At 59.7% G+C, this 24,136-nt stretch overlaps 10 protein-coding genes across 10 annotated transcripts; 4 read left to right on the top strand and 6 right to left on the bottom strand.

Moving 5' to 3' along the window:
- Nucleotides 1–156: 156 nt before the first annotated feature.
- TRAVEDRAFT_63336 (uncharacterized protein) lies at nucleotides 157–1,803 on the bottom strand (the record flags this gene model as incomplete). Its single annotated transcript, XM_008037371.1, has 2 exons — nucleotides 157–1,698; nucleotides 1,762–1,803. 2 exons carry the CDS (start codon nucleotides 1,801–1,803, stop codon nucleotides 487–489), a joined length of 1,254 nt encoding a protein of 417 aa, XP_008035562.1. The 3' UTR covers nucleotides 157–486.
- A 1,057-nt stretch (nucleotides 1,804–2,860) lies between these two features.
- On the top strand, nucleotides 2,861–4,072 carry TRAVEDRAFT_44502 (uncharacterized protein; the record flags this gene model as incomplete). Its single annotated transcript, XM_008036838.1, has 3 exons — nucleotides 2,861–3,017; nucleotides 3,070–3,573; nucleotides 3,624–4,072. 3 exons carry the CDS (start codon nucleotides 2,861–2,863, stop codon nucleotides 4,070–4,072), a joined length of 1,110 nt encoding a protein of 369 aa, XP_008035029.1.
- A 423-nt stretch (nucleotides 4,073–4,495) lies between these two features.
- On the top strand, nucleotides 4,496–6,051 carry TRAVEDRAFT_27203 (uncharacterized protein). The gene is made up of 3 exons (XM_008036622.1): nucleotides 4,496–4,702; nucleotides 4,776–5,267; nucleotides 5,338–6,051. The coding sequence occupies exons 1-3, from the start codon at nucleotides 4,540–4,542 to the stop codon at nucleotides 5,832–5,834; spliced, it is 1,152 nt and encodes a 383-aa protein (XP_008034813.1). The 5' UTR covers nucleotides 4,496–4,539; the 3' UTR covers nucleotides 5,835–6,051.
- Nucleotides 6,052–6,085: 34 nt separating this feature from the next.
- Nucleotides 6,086–8,048, bottom strand: TRAVEDRAFT_163110 (release factor). Its single transcript, XM_008037370.1, has 8 exons — nucleotides 7,721–8,048; nucleotides 7,531–7,660; nucleotides 7,242–7,475; nucleotides 6,917–7,186; nucleotides 6,796–6,866; nucleotides 6,644–6,732; nucleotides 6,416–6,583; nucleotides 6,086–6,359 (listed from the first exon to the last, which is right to left on the bottom strand). The coding sequence occupies exons 1-8, from the start codon at nucleotides 7,994–7,996 to the stop codon at nucleotides 6,320–6,322; spliced, it is 1,278 nt and encodes a 425-aa protein (XP_008035561.1). The 5' UTR covers nucleotides 7,997–8,048; the 3' UTR covers nucleotides 6,086–6,319.
- A 440-nt stretch (nucleotides 8,049–8,488) lies between these two features.
- TRAVEDRAFT_115392 (protein serine/threonine phosphatase 2C) lies at nucleotides 8,489–10,310 on the top strand (the record flags this gene model as incomplete). The annotated part of the gene is made up of 4 exons (XM_008037369.1): nucleotides 8,489–9,218; nucleotides 9,284–9,461; nucleotides 9,517–9,645; nucleotides 9,710–10,310. The coding sequence occupies 4 exons, from the start codon at nucleotides 8,489–8,491 to the stop codon at nucleotides 10,308–10,310; spliced, it is 1,638 nt and encodes a 545-aa protein (XP_008035560.1).
- Nucleotides 10,311–10,557: 247 nt separating this feature from the next.
- TRAVEDRAFT_44498 (cysteine proteinase) lies at nucleotides 10,558–12,811 on the bottom strand (the record flags this gene model as incomplete). Its single annotated transcript, XM_008036837.1, has 6 exons — nucleotides 10,558–11,662; nucleotides 11,714–11,938; nucleotides 11,989–12,091; nucleotides 12,142–12,255; nucleotides 12,314–12,560; nucleotides 12,611–12,811. 6 exons carry the CDS (start codon nucleotides 12,809–12,811, stop codon nucleotides 10,558–10,560), a joined length of 1,995 nt encoding a protein of 664 aa, XP_008035028.1.
- A 435-nt stretch (nucleotides 12,812–13,246) lies between these two features.
- Nucleotides 13,247–15,437, bottom strand: TRAVEDRAFT_69974 (uncharacterized protein; the record flags this gene model as incomplete). The annotated part of the gene is made up of 6 exons (XM_008037368.1): nucleotides 13,247–13,813; nucleotides 13,871–14,029; nucleotides 14,081–14,242; nucleotides 14,298–14,647; nucleotides 14,992–15,143; nucleotides 15,228–15,437. 6 exons carry the CDS (start codon nucleotides 15,435–15,437, stop codon nucleotides 13,374–13,376), a joined length of 1,473 nt encoding a protein of 490 aa, XP_008035559.1. The 3' UTR covers nucleotides 13,247–13,373.
- A 1,973-nt stretch (nucleotides 15,438–17,410) lies between these two features.
- Nucleotides 17,411–18,902, bottom strand: TRAVEDRAFT_116525 (uncharacterized protein; the record flags this gene model as incomplete). The annotated part of the gene is given in 7 exon segments (XM_008037367.1): nucleotides 17,411–17,600; nucleotides 17,656–17,809; nucleotides 17,871–18,093; nucleotides 18,154–18,193; nucleotides 18,242–18,331; nucleotides 18,385–18,465; nucleotides 18,484–18,902. The coding sequence occupies 7 exon segments, from the start codon at nucleotides 18,900–18,902 to the stop codon at nucleotides 17,411–17,413; spliced, it is 1,197 nt and encodes a 398-aa protein (XP_008035558.1).
- A 269-nt stretch (nucleotides 18,903–19,171) lies between these two features.
- TRAVEDRAFT_163103 (ArfGap-domain-containing protein) lies at nucleotides 19,172–20,831 on the bottom strand. The gene is made up of 5 exons (XM_008037366.1): nucleotides 20,681–20,831; nucleotides 20,563–20,625; nucleotides 20,447–20,504; nucleotides 20,262–20,387; nucleotides 19,172–20,206 (listed from the first exon to the last, which is right to left on the bottom strand). Exons 1-5 carry the CDS (start codon nucleotides 20,791–20,793, stop codon nucleotides 19,286–19,288), a joined length of 1,281 nt encoding a protein of 426 aa, XP_008035557.1. The 5' UTR covers nucleotides 20,794–20,831; the 3' UTR covers nucleotides 19,172–19,285.
- Nucleotides 20,832–21,844: 1,013 nt separating this feature from the next.
- Nucleotides 21,845–23,851, top strand: TRAVEDRAFT_116956 (uncharacterized protein; the record flags this gene model as incomplete). Its single annotated transcript, XM_008037365.1, has 8 exons — nucleotides 21,845–21,951; nucleotides 22,024–22,087; nucleotides 22,142–22,218; nucleotides 22,274–22,505; nucleotides 22,546–23,389; nucleotides 23,474–23,513; nucleotides 23,584–23,702; nucleotides 23,784–23,851. 8 exons carry the CDS (start codon nucleotides 21,845–21,847, stop codon nucleotides 23,849–23,851), a joined length of 1,551 nt encoding a protein of 516 aa, XP_008035556.1.
- Between the last annotated feature and the right edge of the window lie 285 nt (nucleotides 23,852–24,136).

Genomic DNA, 24,136 nt, shown 5'->3' with positions numbered 1-24,136 from the left:
GTATTCGCATTCGGCATAAAGGTGGCTACTGGTAGCGAAAGCTAGTAGAAGACACGTTGGCAGTCATTATATAGACGGTAGATGCTACAAAGGCCCGGGATAACTCGTCGGAGGCAACGTCCGGTCCGCTCCAGGTGTAGGATGGTCGGTGGGAATGGGGGATGGATGGGGTGGGGAACATAGGAGCTGGCCATGGGGCGTCCGAGTGCTGTGACGAGAGGATACAAACATGTTGGATGGGGAAAATACACGAACACAACAGCTGGAATAAGATAATGTAATACGTACGCGGTCGGGTGGTTTCCTCTCCTAGGGATACACATACACACCCACGATATGTCATCTGTACACTTGAACGCGATGCGCCCCTTCTTCTTCCTAGGGCAGCGCCGACAGACTAGATATCAATCACAGGCCGTCGGCGACTCGATAACTTCTCTGCACGCCGGCAGTGTAGGGCGTCCTGCTTGGATGGAAGATGGGAAACTATCTGATAGCCTCGGACACCGGCACATCGCCATTCTTCCGCCGGTCATACCGTGTCTTGCCTAGCGGTGCGTCCGCGGGCGGCGACGGTTTCGCCTTCTTGCGCGCGGGCGGCGCCGCGTTCTCCGTCTTGCGCGCTGCGCCCTGGTTCGACGTACGAGTACGGCTCAGCGCACGACCTCGACCGGTAGTGGGCTTCTTCGTATTGGCAACCACGGCCGCAGGAGGTCGTTGGCGGAGATGGTACCGCGGGGAGCTTGGCCGAGCGTCCTGGAGTACTGGGGTCGTGGGTGGCGGCGAGACGGAGGATGGCGGTGACTTTGATGAAGAAGGTGCGAAGCGGTTGAACTCCGCCTGTGGAGGCAATTGTAGATCGTGTCGGCGACGGGACGGGGTGCCAGCGGGCGAGGACCCGAACACGGCGGGATGCTGCGACCGCGCCTGTGACCGCGCAGGGGAGAAACCGAGCTGCGACATCGTAACGTCGTCTTCGTCGGGGAGCTGCGGGAGAATCGACTCCAACTGCGAGGCGGGCATGGCGCTCGTGTTCTGTACGGTAGGCAGCGGCCACTGTAGGGAGCCATTAGGCGTCACGAGTGGCGTGTCGATCCACGGCTCCGATTCCTGCGACTCGCCCTGCTGGCTCGCCTGTGAGGGAGAGACGTTGTTCGTGATGGCAAGGGGGCTCAGCGACGTGGTCTGCGCCTGCCGCCGCGGCCTATGCGGCGTCGACGGACATTGTGCGCCTTGCGACGGGCCCGCTGGCGACACCGCCCGCAGCGCGCACGGGAGCGCAAACCCGCCCTCGCGGGTGGTCAGGCCTTGGGACTGCGCCGGCTCCTCGTCTGCGGGCTCCGTGAGCGTTCGTCCGAGCGCTTGCGCTCTCTTGCGGAACCGTGAGCTGCGGCTCACGCCGGTGCCGTTCGAATCGATATACCACGTTCGGGGAATCGATGGATCTTCGACGTCGCTCTCCTCGCCGTCGGCGTTTCCGTTGAGCATGTCACGCGTGCGCTTGAGCGTGCGGGTCCTGGGCTGTGTTTGCACGGCGAATCGCGGGACGGTGGTTACGGGCGGCAGTGTTGTCTCGTACGCGAAGTCGCGGACGGTGATGCCACACGTGGCTAAAAGGGCGACATGGCTGGACTGGTCAAGGCCGTCGCGCGCGAGCGGGTGCTGCGACGCCGGCGGCGGCGAGTATTGGTGGTGAGGCTTCAGACACAGAGAGCTTAAGGATTTCGGACAGTTGGCATACATACACGACTCTTCACTCACGATGGGGGCTAATGCGTTCTGGCTGTCGTTGGATTGGCTCATGGCGTCATCGGGGTCGCCGTTGGGCTGAGATGTTAGTGCACTCATGTGTTCTTCTTGTGTTTCTTGTGTTCAGAGACCAGGCACGCGTTCTTGAGACCGACGGCTTGTGAATTCGGGGGTGGGCGGCGGCGCGCCACCGGACGGACGGCTTGTTCGAGAGTTGTAGCTGGGTGTGACCCTGAACTAATTTGGCGACTCGTGATGTTGATAAGCCAACGTCACAGCTGTGTCTGGTGGCTTGGGAGCTGGACGCAGGTCGCTGGACACACTGGGTCGAGCGGGATGCAGAGAGACGAGTTGTCGTCGTCGCAGTGGCCGCGCAAGGAGTCGTGGCTTGTTGGTGGTGGTGGCTGTAATGAAAGCCTGGCGGGTCCAAGCTGTTCAGCTCTCTCGGCGAGTCAATCGCCCCGCTTTAGGAAGACAGGCGCGCATATAGTCACACCTGTCACGCCGCCGCCGTACCGCCACAGGCGCCCCGCGCACCGAACAGACGCCGGCCGCCCAACCGCACTCGGGCGGATGCCATCACCCGCGTCCGACACGCTTGCTCCGAAGTCCTCGTAACCCCATTCCACATCGTCCGTGGCCCTGGATGCGGCGTCGTCTCAGCCAGCCTTCCAGGCTTGCCACAGCGCCAGCACGCTCGCAAGAGGCTCTGTAAATGTAGGCCTGCATCGGTACTACTTAGTAGGTCTGTCAACATCCACTGGATACCGCGGCGCACTTCCCACTGACTGACGTGACCACAAGTCTAAGATGAGATGTTCCTCCGCTTCGCAGGCGACGCTAACTGCCACGAGGCGCGGCCCCTGAACGCGATGAGAGACCGCCCCGGCCAATAGTGTGCAGTACGCATCAAGCTGTGCATCTTCTACGATTGAAACACGCCGAATGCGTCCTCGGCTGAGACCCGGCGATGGGGAGAAGCATCATAAACGTGTCTAAGTAAGCGTATTATTTACTGACAGTGACCCGAGCACTGTCGAAGGCCTTCCCTCCCTCTTCCCTCCCAACCACTAACGACCCTCCGCCTCTCCTCCCGTCCTCCTTTGCAGCCATGGGCGACTCGCTGTTCATAGTAGACGACCACAACCTGAACTCCATCATCTATGACACGCAGGACTTGTGGTTCCCTACCGCGAACGTCGACGCCGCGCTCCAAGGCACGCTCACGGAGGGCGTAACGGGAGCGAAAGCCAGCCTGACGTTTTCGGGTAAGCATACCCCGATCATACAACCTACCAGAGTCCTTACACCCGTGTCTAGGAACCGCACTCGCTGTGTTCGGTCTCGCGACGACCGCAAACAGCTCGGCCCCCACGATCCAGTTCTCCGTCGACGGCAAGGTGCTGCAGACGACGACCGCGCCTAACAACGGCAGCGTCAACTTCGAATTCCCATTCTTCGACATCGAAGATCTGTCAAGCGCACAGCACCTGCTCGAGTTCACCGTGCTCAATGCCACCACGGACTACCCGTTCGCGCTCGACTTCATCGCGTACCAGCCCGTCAGCGGCGCGGCGCCGACGGCGTCCCAGCAGGTCGTCACGAGCTTCCTCCCTGCCCCTACGGGCGCGCTAGCGACAGCAGCCGCCTCGAGTTCGTCGTCCAGCACCCCCGTGGGTGCGATCGTGGGAGGCGTGGTCGGCGGTGTCGCCGTGCTCGTCGCTACTGCCATCGCCGTGTATCTCCTGTGCTTCAGGCACAAGCGCAAGGGAGAACCGTATCTCTACGCGGCTCGTGGACAGGCCAGCGACCTCCTTGACCAAGGTAAGTTTCAACATCCCCCGGCAGATTTCAATACTGACTTCGCACCACAGAATCGAAGCCGACGCCCTACGAGGTCCCGCAAGCCACCCCGGCCTCTCTCGGTCCCCAGTCCCGCTACAGCGCCGGTCCCACCTCCGCATACAGCGCGCCGTCAGCTTACACTTCGCCCGGCCTAGGATACAACAGTCCGGGTTCAGCACCATACACACCCTCCGAGGCGCCTGTCAGCGACTACACCTCTGTGTCCGGGCCGTCCCACCCGCCGTCGCTCTTCGTCGTCACCAACGCGCAGGCCCCGAGGGACAGCCCGAACCAGGCTATGAGCAAGGCGGCGGAGGCGGGGCTGCTGTCGGTACCACAGCCTGCAACGTTTCACGCGGACTCGGGGATCCGCTTCAACTCGGCCGGGGAGCCGTCGTCATCGACAGCGGCGGGGACTTCGCACGTCCTTGCTGCGCCCGAGCTGGCCGACGTGCCTCCCACATATTCGGAAGCGTGAGGAGGCGGTGGCTGGGAGGATTTGCCCATGCATTGCGATGCGTGCGCCGTTTGGTAGCGCAGGGCGCACGCGACTTTGCAGACTTTCCTGACAGTACAGTGGTCCATGACTTATATAGCTTCACGACCCTCTTACCCATGTACAATATCTCTCGAGTAATTGGCAGGTCCGTGTATTCACGAACACCCTAGCAGGAGAAAGCACAACCGCGAATCCTGTGAGCGTCTCGGGGTTCTCGGTGGTCCGCGGCGATGCGCAATGTTTCAGACGCGAGGCGCGCGCTCGGCGACACGACGCGACGGTGGTGAACCGTGATGGACCTGGGCAGCCAGGTCATCGTCTCGTACAGCGTACGCGGGCTATACGGGGAGGGACACCATGCATATCAAATTCGCTTTTGTTTTCCTTGTCCCCGACCCCCACGCCCGTCCCACTTCGCAGCTTCGCCGCTGACCGGCAGGCATACCATGCCCGACGTGAGCGTTGACAGCGCGAACACGACCGCGATCGAGTATGATTCGTACGGACCTGCGCCCTGGCAGCTCATCCAGACGGGCAACAATGGCGGGGTTTTCGGGCAGACGTTGACCAGGGTGGAGGGTACGGGCGGTGTGGTCTTCCGCTTCCACGGTGAGTGCACGTGCCCGCTCACAGTCACTCGGAATTACCTGACATAACATACTGCATGTTCGTACGCGCCTAGGTACGCAGGTGCAGGTGTTCGGTTCAATCACGCCTCCAACGGACGCGGGCGCGACCGCGACGTCGTCGTATACGATCGACGGCGGGCAGACCGCGGCGTTCTCGTCGGCGTCGGTCCAGCTCGCGCTGGTATCTGAGCAGGACGGACAGCTGTTCTTCGACTCCGGCACGCTCGCGGACGGGGACCATGTCCTGGTGATCAACGTTACGCTCGCTAGCACGTCGGAGCCGTATTTGCTCGACTTCATCAAGTATGCGGCCACAACGGCCACAACGACTTCGTCAAGTACGACATCGGCCGCCGCAACCTCGAGTGCAAGTGCAAGCGCGACCGCGTCGGTCGGGCCGTCGCACAAGAACATCGGGCCGATCGTGGGCGGGGTGGTGGGAGGCGTGCTGGGCTTCGCGCTCCTCCTCGGCGTCGGCCTCTACTTCTTCTTCCGCTACTTCCGCCACCGCATCTCGCTCTCGGGAAGAAGACGCGGCGGCAGGGGTACGTCCTCCCCCTTGAAGTTCTCTTACGTTCCCCGCTCACCTTCGCGCCCTCGCGCCCCTTCCTACAGAAGATCTCGTCGAGGATCTCATCGAGGACGATAAGCCCGGCGGGTCGGACACGGGCCCGCCTCGCACGTCCTCGACGCCGTTCCGAAGCGAGCCCTCATCCGACGCGTCCACGCCCTGGCGCGCCGGAACGCCTGTGCTGCAACTGCACCCGCCCCCAGCGTCGAGCGTCGGCCCGGACGACTCCGCGTCGCAGGTCGCAGGGCGTATCTACGCGGCTGAGCTCGCGCAGCAGCACCGGGACGCACGCGCGGCGGCGGGCGCGTCCAGTTCTACTCTCGCTGGACCTGCATCTGGTTCTGGCTCGGGCCCTGGTGCGGACTCGCACCGGAGCCGCGACAGGAAGGATCCCCTCCCGCTACCAGTGCCCGAGGAGCCGGAAGCGGTGCAGCACGAGGACTCGGGCATCCGCTTTAGGGAGGGGACGTTGCCGCTGGTGCCGCCGGCAGAGGTTGGCAGAATCGAGGAGGAGCCGCCAGAGTACACACCTGCGTCCTGACGTGCTTCTGCGCCTGCACCGGCCTCGGGTGGGAGGTGGGCGGAGGCCTCGTAATGCGAGGGACGAGATGTGGCCGGAGGGCGGACCGCGTGTGGGGTGGGTGGTGGGCATGCCGGATTGGGCAGGCTCAGGCGTTGTGGCTTCAGGTTGGATTCTACGCATTAGGATGGTACTGTATTGTAATAACTATTATATACCGTGTTCGAGGGTGAATCGCTGTAGGGTCTGGGGCGATTCCGGCTGGCCACGCGAGGCCAAACTTTGCGCTTGGCCGATAGATCGAACCCATGTGTGCGGCGGAGCCGGGCAGAAGGAGGGTTTGGAGCGCCACGCCGCGCCGCGTCAGCGCAAGGCCTTCCCGTCTCCGTGTCCCCCAGCGAGGTGAGTATGGTTGCGCTCGCTGAGCTTGAGCTAGTCGGGCTTGAGGCAATCGCCACCGTGGTCCAGCGGGATGCCGGAACAGCCTTCGCGCAGACTAGCGTGGCTCATGCCTTCTTGAACTTGCGCAGGCTAGCCTCCATAAAGCTACATGACAGCCGTCAGCAGCGGCGACACGGACCGCGCGTCAATGTAGGACATACCCGCCGAGGTCCCCATCCAGGACGGCTTGCACGGCGGCGGCAGACGCTACCGTGTATTCTGTCCGGAAGTCCTTCACGAGCTGGTCCGGCTGCAGAGTATACGAGCGGATGTGCGGACCCCAGGACTCGGCGGGTTGCGCATGGTCTGCGGCTGCAGCCGACTGCGCTCTATATCGGGCCTTTGAGTACGTATCTCCGGGGTCCGCGAGTCGGGGTACGGGGGCTTACTGGTTCTGTATCTCCGTGTCATGTAACTTGGCTCTTAGTAGTGAGAGCGTAAGCGTCCGGTTCTGGTGCACACTGGGCTCCTGCTGGCACTGGGCAATGCAGGGCGGGGTCGGATCTTGTGCAGAAGCCGCAGCCGCAGACAGAAGACTCACGGATACAGTGATTCCTGTGGGGGTGTGTACCACGCGCACGGCGTTCTCTGGCTGACCAACGTGCGGCTCATCTGCGATGACTGTCGGTACCATTTATCAAGTTATGTGAGGTATGGCTCACCGTTACTGTGGCTGCGCATGGTGGTGATTTGCAGATCCGCCGGCTTGAGGTCGACAGCGGCGCTAATTCCATCGTCTTCGAGGCATGGGAGTACGCGAACATCTGCTGAGGAAGTGTGGCATACCCCGGTCTTGTCGAACGGCGATATGCGAATGAGGCTGTGTGTGCCGGATTCGTATTGAACATATCCGTACGCATAGCGGCCCTCGACCAAGATTGTGGTAGCTTTGACACCTGCGATGTCCCCAGGTGTCACGTCGACAGTTCTTACTGAAAAAAAGCGCTGTGAGATGCAGATTATTACGGAAAGTATAATGTATCGTACCAGTGTAATTTCTGGAGCTTGCCCATTTTGTGTACATGCGCGCGAGCGTAGATGCCCAATCGCAGGCATCTGGATCCTTGGAACTGGCTCGAATGTCGATGTACGCGGAGTTCTGGTCCAAAGGGTCCGATAACCAAAGAGATACGAGGTATTCTTCTGCACCACGGCGGAGACCTTGCAGATCCAGCAGAACGGCGGACTGCAGGTCGGCGTCCCCAGCCTTCTCGGCCAAGCCTACAAGGCGGTACAATCTGAGAGAAAGATGCTAAGAGGAGCTACATGAGCATACCAGAGAGTTCTTGTAGGCGGTCGAATGATGAGCGCAGTCGACGTTGAGTTGAAAGTTTGTGCTGCATGTCGGCGAGATGCGACTGGACCTTTGCTGCGCCGGCCGGATTCGTGATCCATAGTTGGGGGTCCTGAAGGACAGAATGAGTTCGGTGGTAACGAATACGAGAGTATGGTGAGCGGATTGTTACCTCCAAAATTGCTTCCGTCTGTTGTATGGCTTGAGAAACCTTGTCGACGTCTACAAACTTATGTATGCTTTCCAAGGTGCGCTCCATGTCCGAGATAGCATCACAAAGATTCACAGATGACGCTTTGTGGGTTCTCGGAGGAGTAGAAGCGACATAGTGTCTTCGTAGATAGGCTGAAGGACTTCTGAACAGGTTGCGACTCCCCGTCAGACAACGTTTAGGAGGGCAGGACTTGGCAAATGTTCCATGCGCGACGCGCTGGACGATGCTGAGCATGCGCGTTTCCTCTTGGCAAACCTATCAGCCTTCGAGCTGATGCACCCTGGTGAGCTGGTGGTGGGACTGGCTCAAATAACCGCAAAGTGAGCGGAAGCGGTCGAAGTTCATACGAACAGGCATCGTGGCGCCACCGGATCAGTGCGAGACGCGTCGCGCGACCCCCGCGCGTTTGGCGCCCATTTGCCACTGACGCAGACCACTCGGCAACGACCAAGCTTGCAAGTCTACCACCTCCTCTCCATACCCCTCCTCCCCCCTCGCGACACTGGCTGCTCGTTTTGTGCTGTAACTTATACGCTGGGGTAAACCGCAAAACTCTGCACGTACCTCGTTTAGCCTAGCCGGATGCTCGCTTAACACCGGTACGTCTGTCTCAATTTCTACCGCGGCCCAATGGTATGTCTTATGAAGGAGATTCTCCGCAACAGTGTCTCTTCCACTGTACCGCATACCGTCGCAGCACACTCGCCGTGCTTCCGAATCGCCACAATGCTCAGGCGCGCCTGGAAACCCATACTGGGTACTTCCGTCCTAGTCGGTGCCCCCACCTATATCTACTACCGCTATAACTCAAAACCGAACCGGGAAACGTTTGACATCTCCATCAAGGCTACAGGCCCGGACGGAAAACGACATGTCGTCACCCAGGCCATCCCGCTCCTCACCAAGGACGAAGTCGACACACGTATCCGCGAGCACGCCGCCGCGCAAAGCGTCACTCGTCATGGCGGCATCGTTTGGAAGTCCCAGACCGCACGCCTCGCGTCGAACGACCCTATCGAGGATGCGAACGCGAGCCTGCTCATCGAGCGCGACGCGTCCGATGCGGCCCCGCTCGGTGACTACCTCTTCTTCGCCGTCATGGACGGCCACGGCGGCCCGCACACCTCTCGTGTCCTCTCGGACGTCCTCATCCCCACTGTTGCGATGGAGCTCGCCTCGCGAATCAACGACCCGAATGCATCCCTGTCCGACGCCGGGTTGATTGCGAAGGCCAAGTCTCTCGTCTGGCGTCCCTCGTCTGCGCCTTACGACGCCGACCCCGCTAATGTAGCGCGCGCCATCGAGGCAGCCTTCAACAAGCTGGACGCGCAGATTGTCAGCGCACCCCTGGAAATCCTCGCTAACTCTGTGAATCCGGAAGACCTGAAGAAGAGGCTCATACCGGACCTCAGCCAGCACCCGCTGGGGCAGTCTAGCATACATACTGCTATGTCTGGTAAGCAACCAGCGATACGTCTGACTACATGCCGGCCTCTCAACTTAAAATATCTCGACTCGCAGGCAGCTGCGCACTGCTAGCACTGCTAGATACCTCAAACCGCAACATGTATGTCGCGGTGACTGGCGACAGCCGTGCTGTTGCGGGTGTGTACGAGGAGACGAATGATGGTAAGGGCACCTGGCGCGTCGAGGTGCTCACAGAGGACCAGACGGGCCGTAATCCCAATGAGCTGAAGCGGTAAGCATTCGATTTGGGCTTGCGTCTGCACACATCCGCTAAGAGATACTGGTAGGCTACAGTCTGAGCACCCGGCAGATGAGGCACAGTCTGTCGTACGAAACGGTCGCATTCTCGGCGGTCTCGAGCCCAGTAGAGCGTTCGGTGATGCCCGCTACAAGTGGCCACGCGAGGTCCAGGAGGTGTACGTTTTTCTGCCGTGCACTCACCTTCTCACTCACTCGCTCATATCGTATTCTTCCGCTCAGATTGAGCAAGGCTTTCATGGAACCTAGAGGCGAGTCCATGCGCGCCGCGCCCCCGACGCTCAAGACTCCGCCCTACGTGATCCCCACACCAGTCGTTACGCACCGTCCGCTTTCCTTCCTCCCGCTCCCCTCCGATGCCTCCACGCCTGCGCCGCGCTCTGCACTGCGCTTCCTCGTGCTCGCGACAGACGGTCTCTGGGACGAGCTCTCGAACGAAGACGTCGTCGCGCTCGTCGGCGGACACCTTGCTGGTCTGCGCGGCACCATCCCCAAGGCGGAGCTTGCGCAGCGCGTACCCACGGCGGCCGGCTCTGCCGGCGTTGACGGCAAGGAGAAGGCCGTGCGCTCGACACAGCGGGGCTCGTGGGCGTTCGAAGACGACAACGTTGGGACGCACCTCATCCGCAACGCGCTCGGGAGCGGGGACCAGGAGCACCTGCAGAAGCTCGTGAGCATCCCCGCGCCGCACTCGCGGCGCTTCCGGGACGACATCACCGTCACGGTCGTGTGGTGGGAGGATGGCCGCGAGGCGCAGGCGCAGGCGGAGCGGGTGGCCGTCGCGCCGGGGCAGGCTGGGGAGCAGGCGAAGGCGAAATTATGATAGCGGACGTGTAGCGTACATATTTGCCATAATTCACGCGGTATATCAGGGGCAGCCTCTCTCTGCGTCTTCCTCTATTACATATTCCGACGGTGATGATGTATATATTGCGAGGACGAGATGGTATGGTCTATCGCACAATGCGGGGGTGGTAGGAGGGGTGGTGCAACGCGGTGGTGGGGGTGAGTGATCATAGTGATACAGTAGGAGAGCGAGAGCATGGCCAATACAACAGCGTCCGCGCGCTCTACATCAAGAACCGCTTCTTGCGGAAGCGGCCGGCGGGGGAGCTCGAGGGCTCTCGCCGGTCCTTGAGGTTGTTGCTCCCCTTCAATCGGCTGAACGGGTTCGCGCTGCCCATGCGACGCTCCTTCTTCGACGACGTGGGTGGGGAGATCGGCGTCCGGGCCCAGGTGGTCAATGATGCCTCGTCGTCGTCGCCGTCGGGACTCTTCCGCTTCTTGTCGTTCGAATTGGAGGTGGGCGTGCCGTAGAAGGACGCTGGGGGTATGGGCTTCTCGGACGAGGCTGCGGTAGGGGGGAGAGGGGGTGCGGATGTGGAATCGGCAATAGCTTGTGCAGACGCAGACGAAGAAGCGGGGGCAGGCTTATAATCGTCCTTCTCGTCCTTGCTCGGCACCTTCTCCCCGACGTCGTCTTCGTCTTCGTCGTCACCATACTGGCCGAGGCTTTGCAAAGCGCCCTTCGCCTTCTGGGAGTCCGCTGCTGCGATCTTCTTCTTCAAGGACTCGGCCTGCGGGTCTGTCGCCTTCCGGGGCTCCTTTGCAGGCGTCTGCGGCGGCGGCGTGGGGAGGCGTGGGCCTATGAACCTCCGGGGCGTCTTCGCCGCCTTGGGTTTATCGTCCTCGTCCTCACTTTCCACGATCTTCCGCTTCTTCATGTTGGCCACAAGTCCAGTCTTGGGCGGCACAGGTGGAGGAGTCGCCGGGGTCGCGGTGGCGGCCTTACCGTTGACGGCAGCCTCGAGGGCCTGGCCCTTCTCGCGGATGTAGAAGAGCATATATGCACTCCTCATGTTTGTGGGCGCGCTGCTCTGACGCATGACGGACTCGTCGTTCATCTCGTACCACGTCCCGTTGCCACCCTTGACGTGGGCGTAATAATGACCGGAGTTCGGCCCGCTGCCGGCGTGTGAGATGACGGCGTACAAGGAATATGATGGGCCGAATTTCCCATCGCTCATGTATGGCTGCAAGGTGAGGCGCTCTGGGTAGCTCACTGGATGCGGGATCTTGCGGCCCATGGGTGAAAATCGCTTCAAGTGAAGAGTGAGGACCACTGGTGCTTCGTCGATGGTGAACCGCTTGTCAGCGTTGACCGGTTTCTTGCACCTGTGAGGGACGTCAGCTAATGCGAGCGTCGGCTGCTGCTTGCCTACGCACTTTTCGCACTTGTACTTGTCCGCTCCACGCAGACGGTCCACAGCAACGAATTTTCGTAGCGCATCCTTGAGGGTTGCCACGCCCGCAATGTCAACACTGAGGTCCAGCATCCTGTCGTAGGTGTCGCTGTTATAGTCGCAGGACAAGCAGTTCACGCGGGAGCGAAGGAGACCGCCAAAGATCTTGTAAACCCAGGTCTTCTCCGCAACCTTCGGGTCAACCTTTCTGAGTGGAGGTCAACCAGTTGTCGGCTTGGAGGGATACCCTATGCTCACCCAGGAAGGCCTGCAAGAGATGACTTCTGTAGTGCATCGACGAGGTAGCGTAAGAACTCGTGTGAATCCTCTTGCCGTCCTCTTCTCATTTGCTTCGCGATCACTGCATAGAATGTTGGAGCTGGTAAAGTAGGGGCGTGAACTCATACATACCTTGGAGCTTTGTAGTGATGGGGTAGGGTGTAACGGGGTGAGATTTTGAGAAAATCTCGGTCATCACTTGGCGAAGAGCGCAAATCGTGCAATATGAGTTCTTCGGAGCTCGACCTTATGGCGCACGTCATCGGTCAGAAGGCGCCGTGCAAAATTGTGGCTGAGAGCTCACATGGTTCACCCTTCGAGTGCTTCAAGAGAACGTGCAGTAGCGGCGGCGTATGCAAGAGGCATTGAAGGGCACTGTTCAAGAAACAGGTATTCCCGATGTTGTTTAATCCGCAGCCGATGGTGGCGCCGCTTGGCCAAGCGGTCTCGACGGGAATGTCAAGAAGGGTCTTGGATGAGGACAAGGCAGTCTGAGAGGCCTTTTGGGCTTTGGTAGATGCGACAGAAGCGCTGCGCTTGAGTTCATGTGCCTGCGGGCTGCATGAGCGGCAGATGGCGCGTCGAACACGATCACACTCACCTCTGCTGTGGTCGCCGATTTCGGACTCTCGTTGATCGCGGGGTACTTGCCCTCAGCCACCGCCAAAAGGCCCGAAGAAGATCCTTCCACAAACTCTATGGGAGGGGGAAGCAGTTTGTTGAAAGCATCCAAGTCCTTAGCAGGGCGGTAGCTCGTGCCTTCGTCGAAGCGAGGAGAAGGAAGCAAAGGAGATGCGAGCATTTTAGGGCGCGTGCTATGAAAAGAGCACGGAGGACGGGTCGCCAGCCAAGGACGAAGGAGAGCAGGAAAGCGGGAGAAGGAGAGCGTGGTGTTAACGAGCGGCAGACGCGGAGGAGCAGACGGGCATGCGCAGAGCAGAGCAGAGCAGAAGGGCGGTGAAGAGAAGAGCCTCAGCCTCCCAAGCCGCCTGCTAAACAAGATTCCCTCCGCCACTCGCTTTTGTGAGTCCTTGTTTGTCTCATCCCAGGCGCACGTGCACGTCTGTAGACGCCTTAGGCGCTAGTGCTCTCTAACGAGTTCGACGCCGACTCGGACTCGCTCTCGTGGCCGTTCAACGTCACAACTTCGTTCAACGTCCTCAGGATTGTCTTCGTAATAACTCATACATTGACATAACGATTGATACATAGGTGCCTAGGCTAAGGACTACATGGTGGGTATGCGAACTATACAAACGTATCACTGAGCATGCTACACGAAGGACAGGCTAAACAACAAGCGCGAAACGAGCGGTCCAAAACTGTCCATGGGGAAAACCAAACCAAACTGGATCAAGAGGCAGCTACAGGGACTGCGGGAAGTTCAACTTCAAGTAATCGTCGAACAGCGCAGACGACAACTGAGAGGGGCACCATGCTTTCGCGTACTCGAGCGCCTCCACGTCGCAAGGGTTCGATGGGTCCGAGGCGAGCGATGGATCCGAGGCGAGCAATGGGTCTGAGGCGAACAATGGGTCTGAGGCGAACAATGGGTCTGAGGCGAGCGCTGGGTCCAAAGCGAAAGATATGTCCAAGGCGGGCGGATTCGAGGCTGTCGGTTGCACCATTTGCGGCTGCGTGTGCACGTACGGATCCGACCACGACTGGAGCGGGTACGTAGGCTGGCTCTCGGGCGAGCACACCCCGTAGCCCTCCTGGGACGAGGTCCAAGCGGGCGCAAAAGAGCGCATATCATATCCTTCCTGGATACTATAAGGATATGGAGCGTGCATGGCTTGTCCATCTGCAGGAACAAAATTATGTCAATCGCGTGCCACGCCAGCGACATACAGCGACGTACACTCTGGTGGATCTGATTGCTGGAACGCGTTGCCGTGCGACACAGGGATGGGGCACAGGTATCCGTTCAGAGGCGCGCCGTGATAGGGCGTGTACCCCGGCGAGCCCGTGCTGGAAGAGTGCCCACTCGGGTTTTCAGGGAGCAAGTAGAAACTGGGAGCTGTGCGGGTCTGTCAGTCCCAAGACTCGAAGTGAATAGGAAGATGCATACTAAGTTCTTCGCTGTGATTCGGCTGGGAGGTACCAGCCCAGGACGCGGCAAGGTCGTCATACGTCGCTTCCGAGACACCCGGAGAAGGGCTCAGGCCGGAGGGAGATAGACCGGGAGTGCTGGCGTAGCTTTCGCTATGAGGGACGGGAAGCAGCGGTGTCTCTGCGTATAAACGGCGTCAGAACATGCGCGCTCCTATAACAACGTAACGGCTCACCACCAAACCGCGGCGTCGAACTGTACGGTGGCGCAGCAGAGACGAAGTCCCCACCGTAAGATAACGGTGCGTCTGAGCCTGCATACATCGACGGGCCAGCGATGGCGGGCGCGAAATCTCCGCCTCTCTCGATGTGGTCACGGCCGTTGACACGACCGCCGCCCTTGACACGTCGGTGGCGTTTGGTACGGGGGCGACGTCTAGTTGGGGGTTCGGGCACCGCTTCCCCGGGAGGTGCGCTTGTGGGGGGTTTGTTGACAAGATATGCTAGTAGTCTGTCATCCGTGAGGTCTTCGGGCGCGAAGTCATGCTCCGCCAAGTGGTTTTTGAACCCCGATCGACGCTTGATACTACGAGAAGCGTTGATCGTTAGCGGAAGAACGTTAGAAACGGTTACTGCGTACCACCGGCCACAGCTTTCTTTCGGGCACTTGTAATACTGTGTGCCGTGCTGCTCTCTCGTGTGCCGAGAGCAGGAGGACGGGTCGCTGAATGTCCTCGGACAATTTGAGCATGGCGTAATGCCATCTCCCTCTCGGGGGAAGGGACGATGCTCGCATTTCGTTTCGTGGACGTCCAAGGAACCCTTCTGCGCGTATGCGTTGGTGCACTCTCCAAATTCGCAGCGGTACGGCCTAGTAAGTGGAACCTGGTCACCTCATCATTTGCAATCTCGTGTACATCGAGGACTCACTTGAGCTTGAGGTGGTGAGAATTCCGATGGCGCTGGTAATCTGCCCTCCGAGCGAAATCCTTGTCACACGGCCGGAAGGGGCAGTGGTAGCGGCGCCCTGCGCCCAGCTCTCCGTCGAACATTTCAGAGGTGCCTCCGGTTCCCTTTGTGTTCTTTTGGAAGACCAAAGCGATCGGCGCATCATGGAGTCAGTGTACCATCATGCAAGAGCGCCGCGCCCGCGCGTGAACGCGTACCTCTAACCACTGCGCCTTTGCTGCCGCCAGTCCATCTTCTATCGACTTCGCATACTGCTCCTTCGTCATCCTCACCGCCGCTGCCTGGACGGGGTCCTGCAGCTCTTCCTCATGGGCGGCGACCTCCTCCGCATGGGTGGCGTTCTCCAGTCTCCTCTCGCGGCTGGGCTTGCCCTGAGCCTTCTCCTTCTGAGAGCGCGTACGAGCCATGTCGTAGTATCGTCGGGTATCTAGCGTGAGTGGTCGGAGGGGTCGTGTGTGTCGTCAAGAGCACCAAGTGTAAAGTGTGGTCCAAGAAAGCGAGTCCGTCGCGTCCTGCACGACGTATTATTAGGATTAAAAATAGAGAGCGGAAGTAGAAGTGGGCGGATAGGTGGCGCAAAAGGTGGCCCGCCGCTGCGTCTTCGTAGCCAGATAGGATGGAAAGGGAAGGGGAGAATGAGCCACAACGCGGCCCCGCACGTACTTTTATATGGCGCGCAGAGGCATTCACGGCGAGCCCGCCTTGACTGGAACATATCTCCAGACAAGACGAGGCGATCGGGCGCAAAGCACAGGCGGGATCTCGGGGGCGGATGCCGTGCCACCGCTAAAGCAATGTCGTCGCAGGGGCACGCATAGGATAATCATCTGGCAAAGCGGGGGACCCGCGCGAGACAATTAAATGGAGGTCAGATATGGCGGGAGGAGTTCTGGAAGCGGTCCGAGGACTGACCTTGCCCGATCCTTGCCGTATTTGTCGGAATGATCGAGATCTGAGCGACAATACCAGCTGGCCGGTAGCCTCGTGGATCGTTGATGGGTCTCCTATGACTGCATGCTCCTGTAGATCAGAATGTCTTGTTCAAGCTACTCACAATAAGAGTTGGCTTTCCGCCTTGAAGTTCGCACCGCAGACTTTCGTAGGGGAACACTACGCTGAAAAGCAACGCGGCCAGCGCCGATGCTTACCATAAGCGCCCAAAGTGGCTAGCGAGATCACTGCTGCTCGGTCAGCGATCTCCACGAATTATAGCGGATGAATTTGAGCAAAAAGGGAGCGTGATAGAGCATGAAGGTGGGCTACGCACCATGGAGCATCCAAGCTGCCAACGAGCGAGCGACAAGCCAGCAAGATCGACAAGACCGAGACACCACAGCACAGAATGCAAACCTACGCCGCAGGCCATAAGATCCATACGCCACATACTATTGTCTGCTAGCAAGCATAGCAGACGATAGCAACCGCACAAATGCTTGTAACCGCATAGCCCGCGGTATCCGTCATGGAGAGGCTCAATGCTGCAATATCGCACTCGCGATCATCGTGGCAACGCAGGGGGAGATGTGAGAGGCAACTGGCGAAAGAGGGCGGAAGAGGAGCGAGTGGCACCCATACACACTCCGATGCCCACTCGCGCAAGTTGCAGCTTACTGTACGTCGTCCCAAACCCGTGGTTGGGGCGCGTTGAAAGGGTCAGCGTACGTCGGCGGTAACCGACTCGCACTCTCCTACCGTCATACCAAATCGTTCACACGTCGCGGTTCTGGTCGGGTCGTATACGCGTCGAGCGCCGCATGCGCTGGGAACGCGAAACCCGCCTAACAGAGGAGAGACCGGACGGATGGACATCGAAAAAGCCCCGTCCACGTTGGAGATCTAGGCGTGTCGTGCGGGATCGACGAGGTACTTCCTTTGCGAGCCGGCGGGGTCTAACCCGCGACGCTCAAACAAGGTGCTGTCGGCGCTCCGATAGGATGCCCCTTCCGGGAAGTCGTCCCTCACTGTGGGAGCAGTCCCACAGTCGTGGGCATGCCACTTCCCCATCCTGGCACGCGAAGGCGATGCCCTCGACGATTAGACAGGATTGGTATATCGCGTTCAGAAGGCAGGATTCAAAATAAACGTGCGATAGTAGGGGCGGCGGTGTCGGAGGAGCTGGAAGCGCGCTGGGGTGGCATGCCCGGCGTGCCCGAGGCGCTCGATGTAGAGCTGCGGAGTTCCTGGGAAGACAAGTCCTTTGAAAGACGTAAACTGAAGCATACAAGGGGAGGCAAAACATACCGGCTACACAACGGAAGCAATCAGCAGAGGCACAGCGTCCACACTGCCAGCATAGTACAAAGTCCGAGGCGATCCACGAGCGAGATATGGTACAGGTTGCACACAACGACTTCGGGTCGCGAGTCCAATTAATGTGGGGTTAGTGACCGAGCCCGGGGCCGGTGATGGCGTTTGTGAGCTCCAGCCAAGGCGCAATTGCGGTGAGGTCAGTCCAAGCCATCGAAGCATACTGGTTCCTCCCCGAACCAACCATGAGGTCGAGATCTTGCAGGGGAGGCACGTCAGCGATATGTTCCTTGGTCTGGGGGCCTATGATTTGTGCCGTGATTCTGTTGGATAATGAGTCCAAGGGTACACAACCCGACCGAGAGCATGGATACTTACAGCATCGGACCAACCCATTGACGACCGCCTTCCTCAAGCTCATCCGTCCCAAGCCAGCGTTTGTCTTCGCCGCCAGGGGTGTAAAACGGATACCTGGCGTGTGCCTCAGAAGGAAGTGGATGCGTGAGCTGGCGGTACAGGTCCTTGGGGTTTCCTATGGGGGTTTATAGATGAGCGTGTATGCATGGGTGTCAAACAAGCGAGTGGACGCATACCGTAAGTGTTCCTGACGGGCACCGGCGGTTCCAGAGTCGACTGGAACGATTCGTCGCTTCCGTCAGATACGGCCTCAGAAGACTGAGCGTCTTCGTCTTCTCCCTTCGTGATTCCCGGCGGATGGAGAAACAGGCGAGCATTGGGGTTTACCGAGAAGGTAGAACGCGGTTTCATCAGAACCCCCAGCGCGATGATTCGCACATCTTTGAACTCCACAACGAGCTGTGTTTGCAGACAACGTAAGTTCCAGTCGAATCGCGGAAGATATGCGAAACAACGAACGCGAGCGTGTGTCATGAGATGTGCAAGGTTGTTTTGCAATCTTGAGAAAAGTCAGTGCGTGTCTTGGCCAGAGGAGTGATAGATTTACTTAATCTCATGAAACATGGTCAAGGGGTTGTAATTGCGCGAAGACCCGTTCAACAGGTTCGCAGAACCATTCCGGTTGAGCACGATATAGCTACGACTGCACTTAAACAGCCTGTCTCCAGTAGAAGAAGACCTTTTACGTACTGCGTCCAAGCCTCGTCCGCAGTACAGGAGGAATGGCTTCTATGATAAAGCCGGTGCAACATCCTAGTGTCCAAGCCCGGTCTATATCCGCGCGTTCACGAGCAAGCGGGAAGTGCGCACTTCAAGAAAGTTTCCTTCCAGCTAGCGTCCTTCTTCCATTTGATCCATCCGGGGAGGAACCTTCGCCTGAAGCATTCCTCCCACTCGGCCTCCTTGAGGTTCGGGAGCGTCATCCCGAATAGGAGGTACTCTGCCTTTCCCAGCGCCAGAATCTCGACCCAGTTCTGCCGCGGGACCGTCTGCCGGACGGAGAGATGTTTGAGCGCAGGCTCGTACACTTCGTTCGGGTCGAGGAGGTTACGTAGGATGGGCTGCCGCCAGGGGTTAAGCGAGGGCTCTGACGCGACCGCACGTAGGCGCCGTGAGAGACACGAGACTGTTATGAGGGAGGCGATGTCCAGCTCGCCTAGTATGTCGGCTACGAGTTCAACAGGGAGATACTCGAGGGGCGTAGCCATCGTGGTGGGTGTGGAGGCGAACGATTCCCAGTCGACAAAGCCTATATACTTGGGGGGTGAGCGTTGCCAGACGCCGTGGTAGGTGGAAGAGCATAGGTCGGTGGCAGTGCCGCGTATTACTGTACGCCCTTCGCCTCACCCACTCATCCTGCGCTGGGCGCCAACCTCTCCTCGCCCTCCTGTAACGCCGCACTGCCAACAGACAGTGCTCCTTCACTCTCCGGTCGGTGCATAGGGTCCACCGAACGAGCATGGCGCAGTCATATCCTCCACAACAGTTCGCGCGGTTCCAGGAATACAGGCTAATTAAAGACATCTATCCGGCCTCAGAAGAGAATAAATAGCGTGAATACCCGAGATCCATCCTCCAATCGTGCCCGAGCCTAGAAGTCCTTCCACTCATCCCAGTCGTCGGCCTTCTTCGCAGGCGCCCGTTGCGCCGTTGTCGAAGCCTGGGTATTCATCGACGAGGAGCCATCTTGATGGGAGTTAGAGTTGTATTGGTCGAAGAAATCCTCGTCGTCGTGATAGAGCGCGGAGGACTCCTCTTCGTGCTGTAATCCGACCGCGCCATACCCCCTGTGTTCCGGTCCTCCGCCGACGCGGTCCTTCACCGTGCCAACCACGCCACCGACAGACTCGGCGACGTCCACCCCAAATGTCACCTTTCCCCACATGTTCGCGGTCCGGCCAACATCCCCGGCGCGCTTGCTAGCTTCCGTGACGTATCCTCTCACACCCGCCTGGAAGTTCGGGTCTGTAACCTTCTCGACTCCGGGCTGGATCACGTTCTCCGTTACTACGCGGGATGCGCCTGCCACGGCTGCGGAGAGGAGAGACCAGCCCTTACTGAGCGCAGCCCTAGGGTTCTCCTGCAGCTCGCTCAGGGACGGCGCAGCAGCGGACGACAGCACAAACGACGGGTGCTGAGATCCCGGAGGAGGAGTGGGTGTGCTTCCGAACCCCTGGTACCGGCCTCCCTGAGAAGGCGGAAGGTCGACCGGTCGGGACGCGTTCGTTTGTCCGAGCCCGGCAAAGAAGGACTCGTTCGCGGTCCGTTGGTCGAATGAGCCGGTCATGTTGGGATTCGGGCTGACTGCGGGCGAATTCGCGTTGCTGAATGATGCAGGGGACGCAGAGTCGCTGCGGAGCGATCGTCCCGTGTTTGAACGGGCGGATGCCCTGGATTTGCGCAGTCCCTGCGCAGAGGATGGGCGGCCGGGCGCGCTCAACGAGTCGGGAGAGCCCACGCGTTCCGGCGGTGCGGATGGCGACCACGGCCTTCCGGCCAACGCGGCGTCGACCTGTCGGTGTCCGCACATGTCAGTGGCAAGTAATGGCGCGCAGCAGGTCGCACACCTTTTCCCGGTATTGAGTCGCAGCCCAGCTATGATAGGTATCGTACGAGCTCATTCCCTCCTTGTACCCGCCCGTTTGGGGGTCGTACGTCTTCATGAATTCCTTGAATGGCGAATTGCCGCCTAGCTATATGGGCCATCCGGTGTTCGTGCGAGCGATGTGCGTAAGAAGCTTGGAGGACTAACCTGCATCCTCTTGATCTGCTCTTCTTGCCACGTATCCATTGACACCGATCTCACGAAACTAGGTGGAGTAGGCGTCGGGATGCTGTCCATGGTGCATGCCAGACGAAAACACGCACCTAATATGGACACCGAAGCCTCGGTGCACGCCTGCACATTGCAAGCACAAAAATACTGCAAAACTGTTGTCCGCAGTTGATGGTGGAGACCACAGCAGGATGAACGGCATGCATTCACCTGAGGGAGGCCCATTGGGGGTTTGGGTTGGAGCAGTCGATGCACCGTTTGTTATCGAGATCTTCCCGCTTGATAAGCTCCTGGAGCGTTTTCCGAGCAACTGTCTGGTCCATTCTGTGGCTCGAGGTGGTGGGAGGGGAAGAGGTGGTTCTGGCGGCGGTGTCAGAGCGCGACGCGCAAGAGGAGCAGCACGGCCGCTGTGATGATCATCCCCGGACACGCGAGACGTGCAGCGTGGGAATCCCGAACAACTACACAATGCGTGACACGGCGGGAACGCGTGCTTGTCACGCCCTGGGGACTAGGACGGAGATGAAGCGGAAGAGCAGCGAAAGACGATGGAGGGAGGAGGCAAGACGAGGTCGCTGCCCGGCGGGGCTCCGGATTGCGCTCACCCGCCAAGCACGGTGGGAATTTCCAGTGCCTGTCACGCCCCGGTCCCGACGCGCCCCGTCACGCAACAGGCCTCTTTGCACATCCAGCTCACTCAGGCTGCCTCTGCAAGCCGTGTCTGCTTGGCACGCGTGAGCCTGAGCACGCCGGCAAATATCTGTGGAGGACAGCGAGCTCGCCAGCAAGGCCGGCAACCGTCTCACACTTCAGATCCCGGAGAACCGACCATCTGGTATACGTCCCGTCGTGCCAGTCCCGGCCGCTCGGGCCCCTGCGATGTCGTCAGACTGCCTGGACACTATGTACATATACTGCATCGTCGTGATCCATCGCAGAGCATAACACTGCGCAACCTCCGCCGCTGAAGTGTGGTCAGAATGCTCTCGCTCTGCTTGAACTCAGCGCGTGCCGCGCGTCTAGCTGTCTCTCTGCGTATTCAAAAGTCTCCCTGCTCCGAACTACCGACAAATTGAGAGCGGACATCGCGTGGAACCCGCGACTACCTTTGCAGACCAGGCTTCTGGCGAGCATCCACTCTCCCGGGTTCATCCTTTCCAGCACGACGGCAACGTCTCCCACCTGCTCATCTTGCTTCACCTGCCTTTCCGCCTACCGCTTTCTTGTCTTCGCTCAAATCCGTGAGAAGCATTCCCTCGCCCTTTCCCAAGCGTCTCCTACTTTACGACCAGTCTTCGTCCTGCACCACCAACATCTCGTCTCGTCCACCCGACTCTCCTTGACCGCTCTCTCGCCGACGTGTACATAGGCGCCATGATTCAGAAGACAAACGCGCGCGTCGGTAGCTCCGCTGCGGCCTCCGTACGGCAAAACACCGCTAGTGATAGCCCGAACAGCTGGGGCAAGTATTCCGGTCGCAAGTTAGTGCTCTATTCCTCCCGCTTCTTGGCTGCCTGATAACCATCAATACCCGCTGCGTTGTCTCGGTGCAGACACTACTCTCTTGAAGTCGTACAGCATCCCATTCGGGCGAGGATGTGCGGTTTCGGTGACAAGGTACCAGCGCCTTCCTACGTCCCGAGCGCGTTCGTTAACGGCTCGATTCCATAGGATCGGCGACCACTGGCACCCGCTGCTGTGGCTAAGATGATAGTAACAAGAGACGATGGAAGCCTTGTGGATGTTGAGTGCGTACCGCCAAGTCTTCCCCCCACCCCCGTTCTCACGCGGCTGTCCTGGCAGTGAGGTCGACTGCTCGTTCTTTCTTGTCACCGTCGATTTATGGTCTGCGGATGGCAAACACGAGATGAATCTGGTGCTCCACCCGACCTCTGCGGATCGTTACGTGCCCGCAAATACCCCCAAGAACAAGCGGCGAGGCACAGTCACGACCAATACTTCCAATCAGCGCTCGACCCGTCAGAGCCCAGCGCCTTCACTGCCGCCACCGAGTACCCCTCAATATTCTCAGCAGGTATGTCCTTGTCATCCTCGCGTCTATGTGTCGCGTTGAGAGGAACGCTCCTCAGCAATTGTCCTCGGGAATGACACCTTATATGCAGCCTTCAAACGCCAATTACCCTGCGCAGGGCTATCCTTTCCCTGCTCAGCCGGCGCCTGTCCCCGAATCAAACTCGTTCCAGCCCGTACATCCGTATGCACCGCAGCCCGACTCCAATACGCCCTCGTGGGGCTATTCTGCTTCGGGGACAACTGTTGATCGAGCTCAGTCCTACGGGACGCCTGCACTGCCCGCCGTCAACGCCGTCAATCGCACTACGCCCCCATCGAACCCTGAGCCTGCCACGGCGGCCGAGTACGGCGCGCCCGCACAGGCGGGTGCGAATCCCCCGCAGGACTGGCAAATCCAAACCCCGGTGCGGGACGACCAAGGCAATGTCGATTACCGGACCTGGCCCCAACAAGGGGCGGCTTATTCCTCCGTCGAAGGTCACCCCATGCCGCCCGCTCCCACCCCCCACACCGCCGATCCGCGCGAGGGTGCTTACGGCAGCGTCGCACCCGGCGGCACCTCGGACGCGTACCCGCAACAGGCGCGCTATTCTCAGGAGCCGTACACGCCCGTACAGACGAGCCCGTCGCAGTCCCTAGACTCGTCCATGTACGCGTCTGCGTCATACGCCCAGCAGCAGCACCAGCAGCAAACGCAATCACAGTACCATCAGGGGTCTTCTTACCAGGAACCTACGCCACCCTCGACGATTCCCCCTCTGCCCCGCCATACTTACACCCGGACCTTGGTCGGGCCGCTCGCCGCGAACGCCTGCCGCCTTCTGGACGAGCACCGCAAGCCCGGGGTGTTCTTCCTATTCCAGGACTTGTCAATCAGGACGGAAGGTGCGCCTCCATTCTCGGAGTCCATTTCCGCCCTAGTGCACGTTATCGCGAACCTTGCTGAACGTCGATATTCTTGATACACAGGCACCTTCCGTCTCCGGCTTCGGTTGATGAACGTCGGCGCGTGAGTGTCCCAACCGTCCACAACTGAATGGACTCAGACGGAGCGCGTACGCTGACACTTGCGCCCCTAGTCCCCCGGCACCTGAGCCGCGCGCCTCTGGCGTCCATACGGACGTGTCAGCTGTCCTCGCACAAACTTTCACGGAACCTTTCGTCGTGTTCTCGGCGAAGCGCTTCCCTGGCGTGCCAGGTAAGTCTTAGCGTCCCGCCGCCGATGGCGCGCGCGTCCTTGCACTCCTGATCGGGCTGACCAACATCACGCCCTGCACAGACACTACCGCCCTTTCCATCGCCTTGGGCAACCAGGGTCAGAAGCTCCCGCTGGTGCGTCATCTCTGACCGCATCCCCGCACAGCCCAGGCTGACTGAGGATGTATCGTCCGCAGCGGAACCGCAACGGGTCCAACAAGCAGGGCCGCAAGCGGCGGCGCGACGGCTCAGACGGCTCGGGAGACGAGTCCGACGACGCCTGAGCGGGCGCGCGGACGTCACACACGAACCCTGCTGCAGCCTTCTTTCAATGTAAATTTAGAGCGAATCGGTGTGCCTCCGCCGGGCGCGCCCCCGGCGGCGGGCCTGTATGCCTGCCCCTGTCGTTGTCGTTGTTGTCGCTTCAGTTATTAG

Source organism: Trametes versicolor (genome assembly GCF_000271585.1).
Source record: "Trametes versicolor FP-101664 SS1 unplaced genomic scaffold TRAVEscaffold_3, whole genome shotgun sequence".
Taxonomy (NCBI): Eukaryota; Fungi; Basidiomycota; class Agaricomycetes; order Polyporales; family Polyporaceae; genus Trametes; species Trametes versicolor.
The sequence above is the reverse complement of the archived record's forward strand: the minus strand, read 5'-3'. Positions and strand labels throughout refer to the sequence as shown.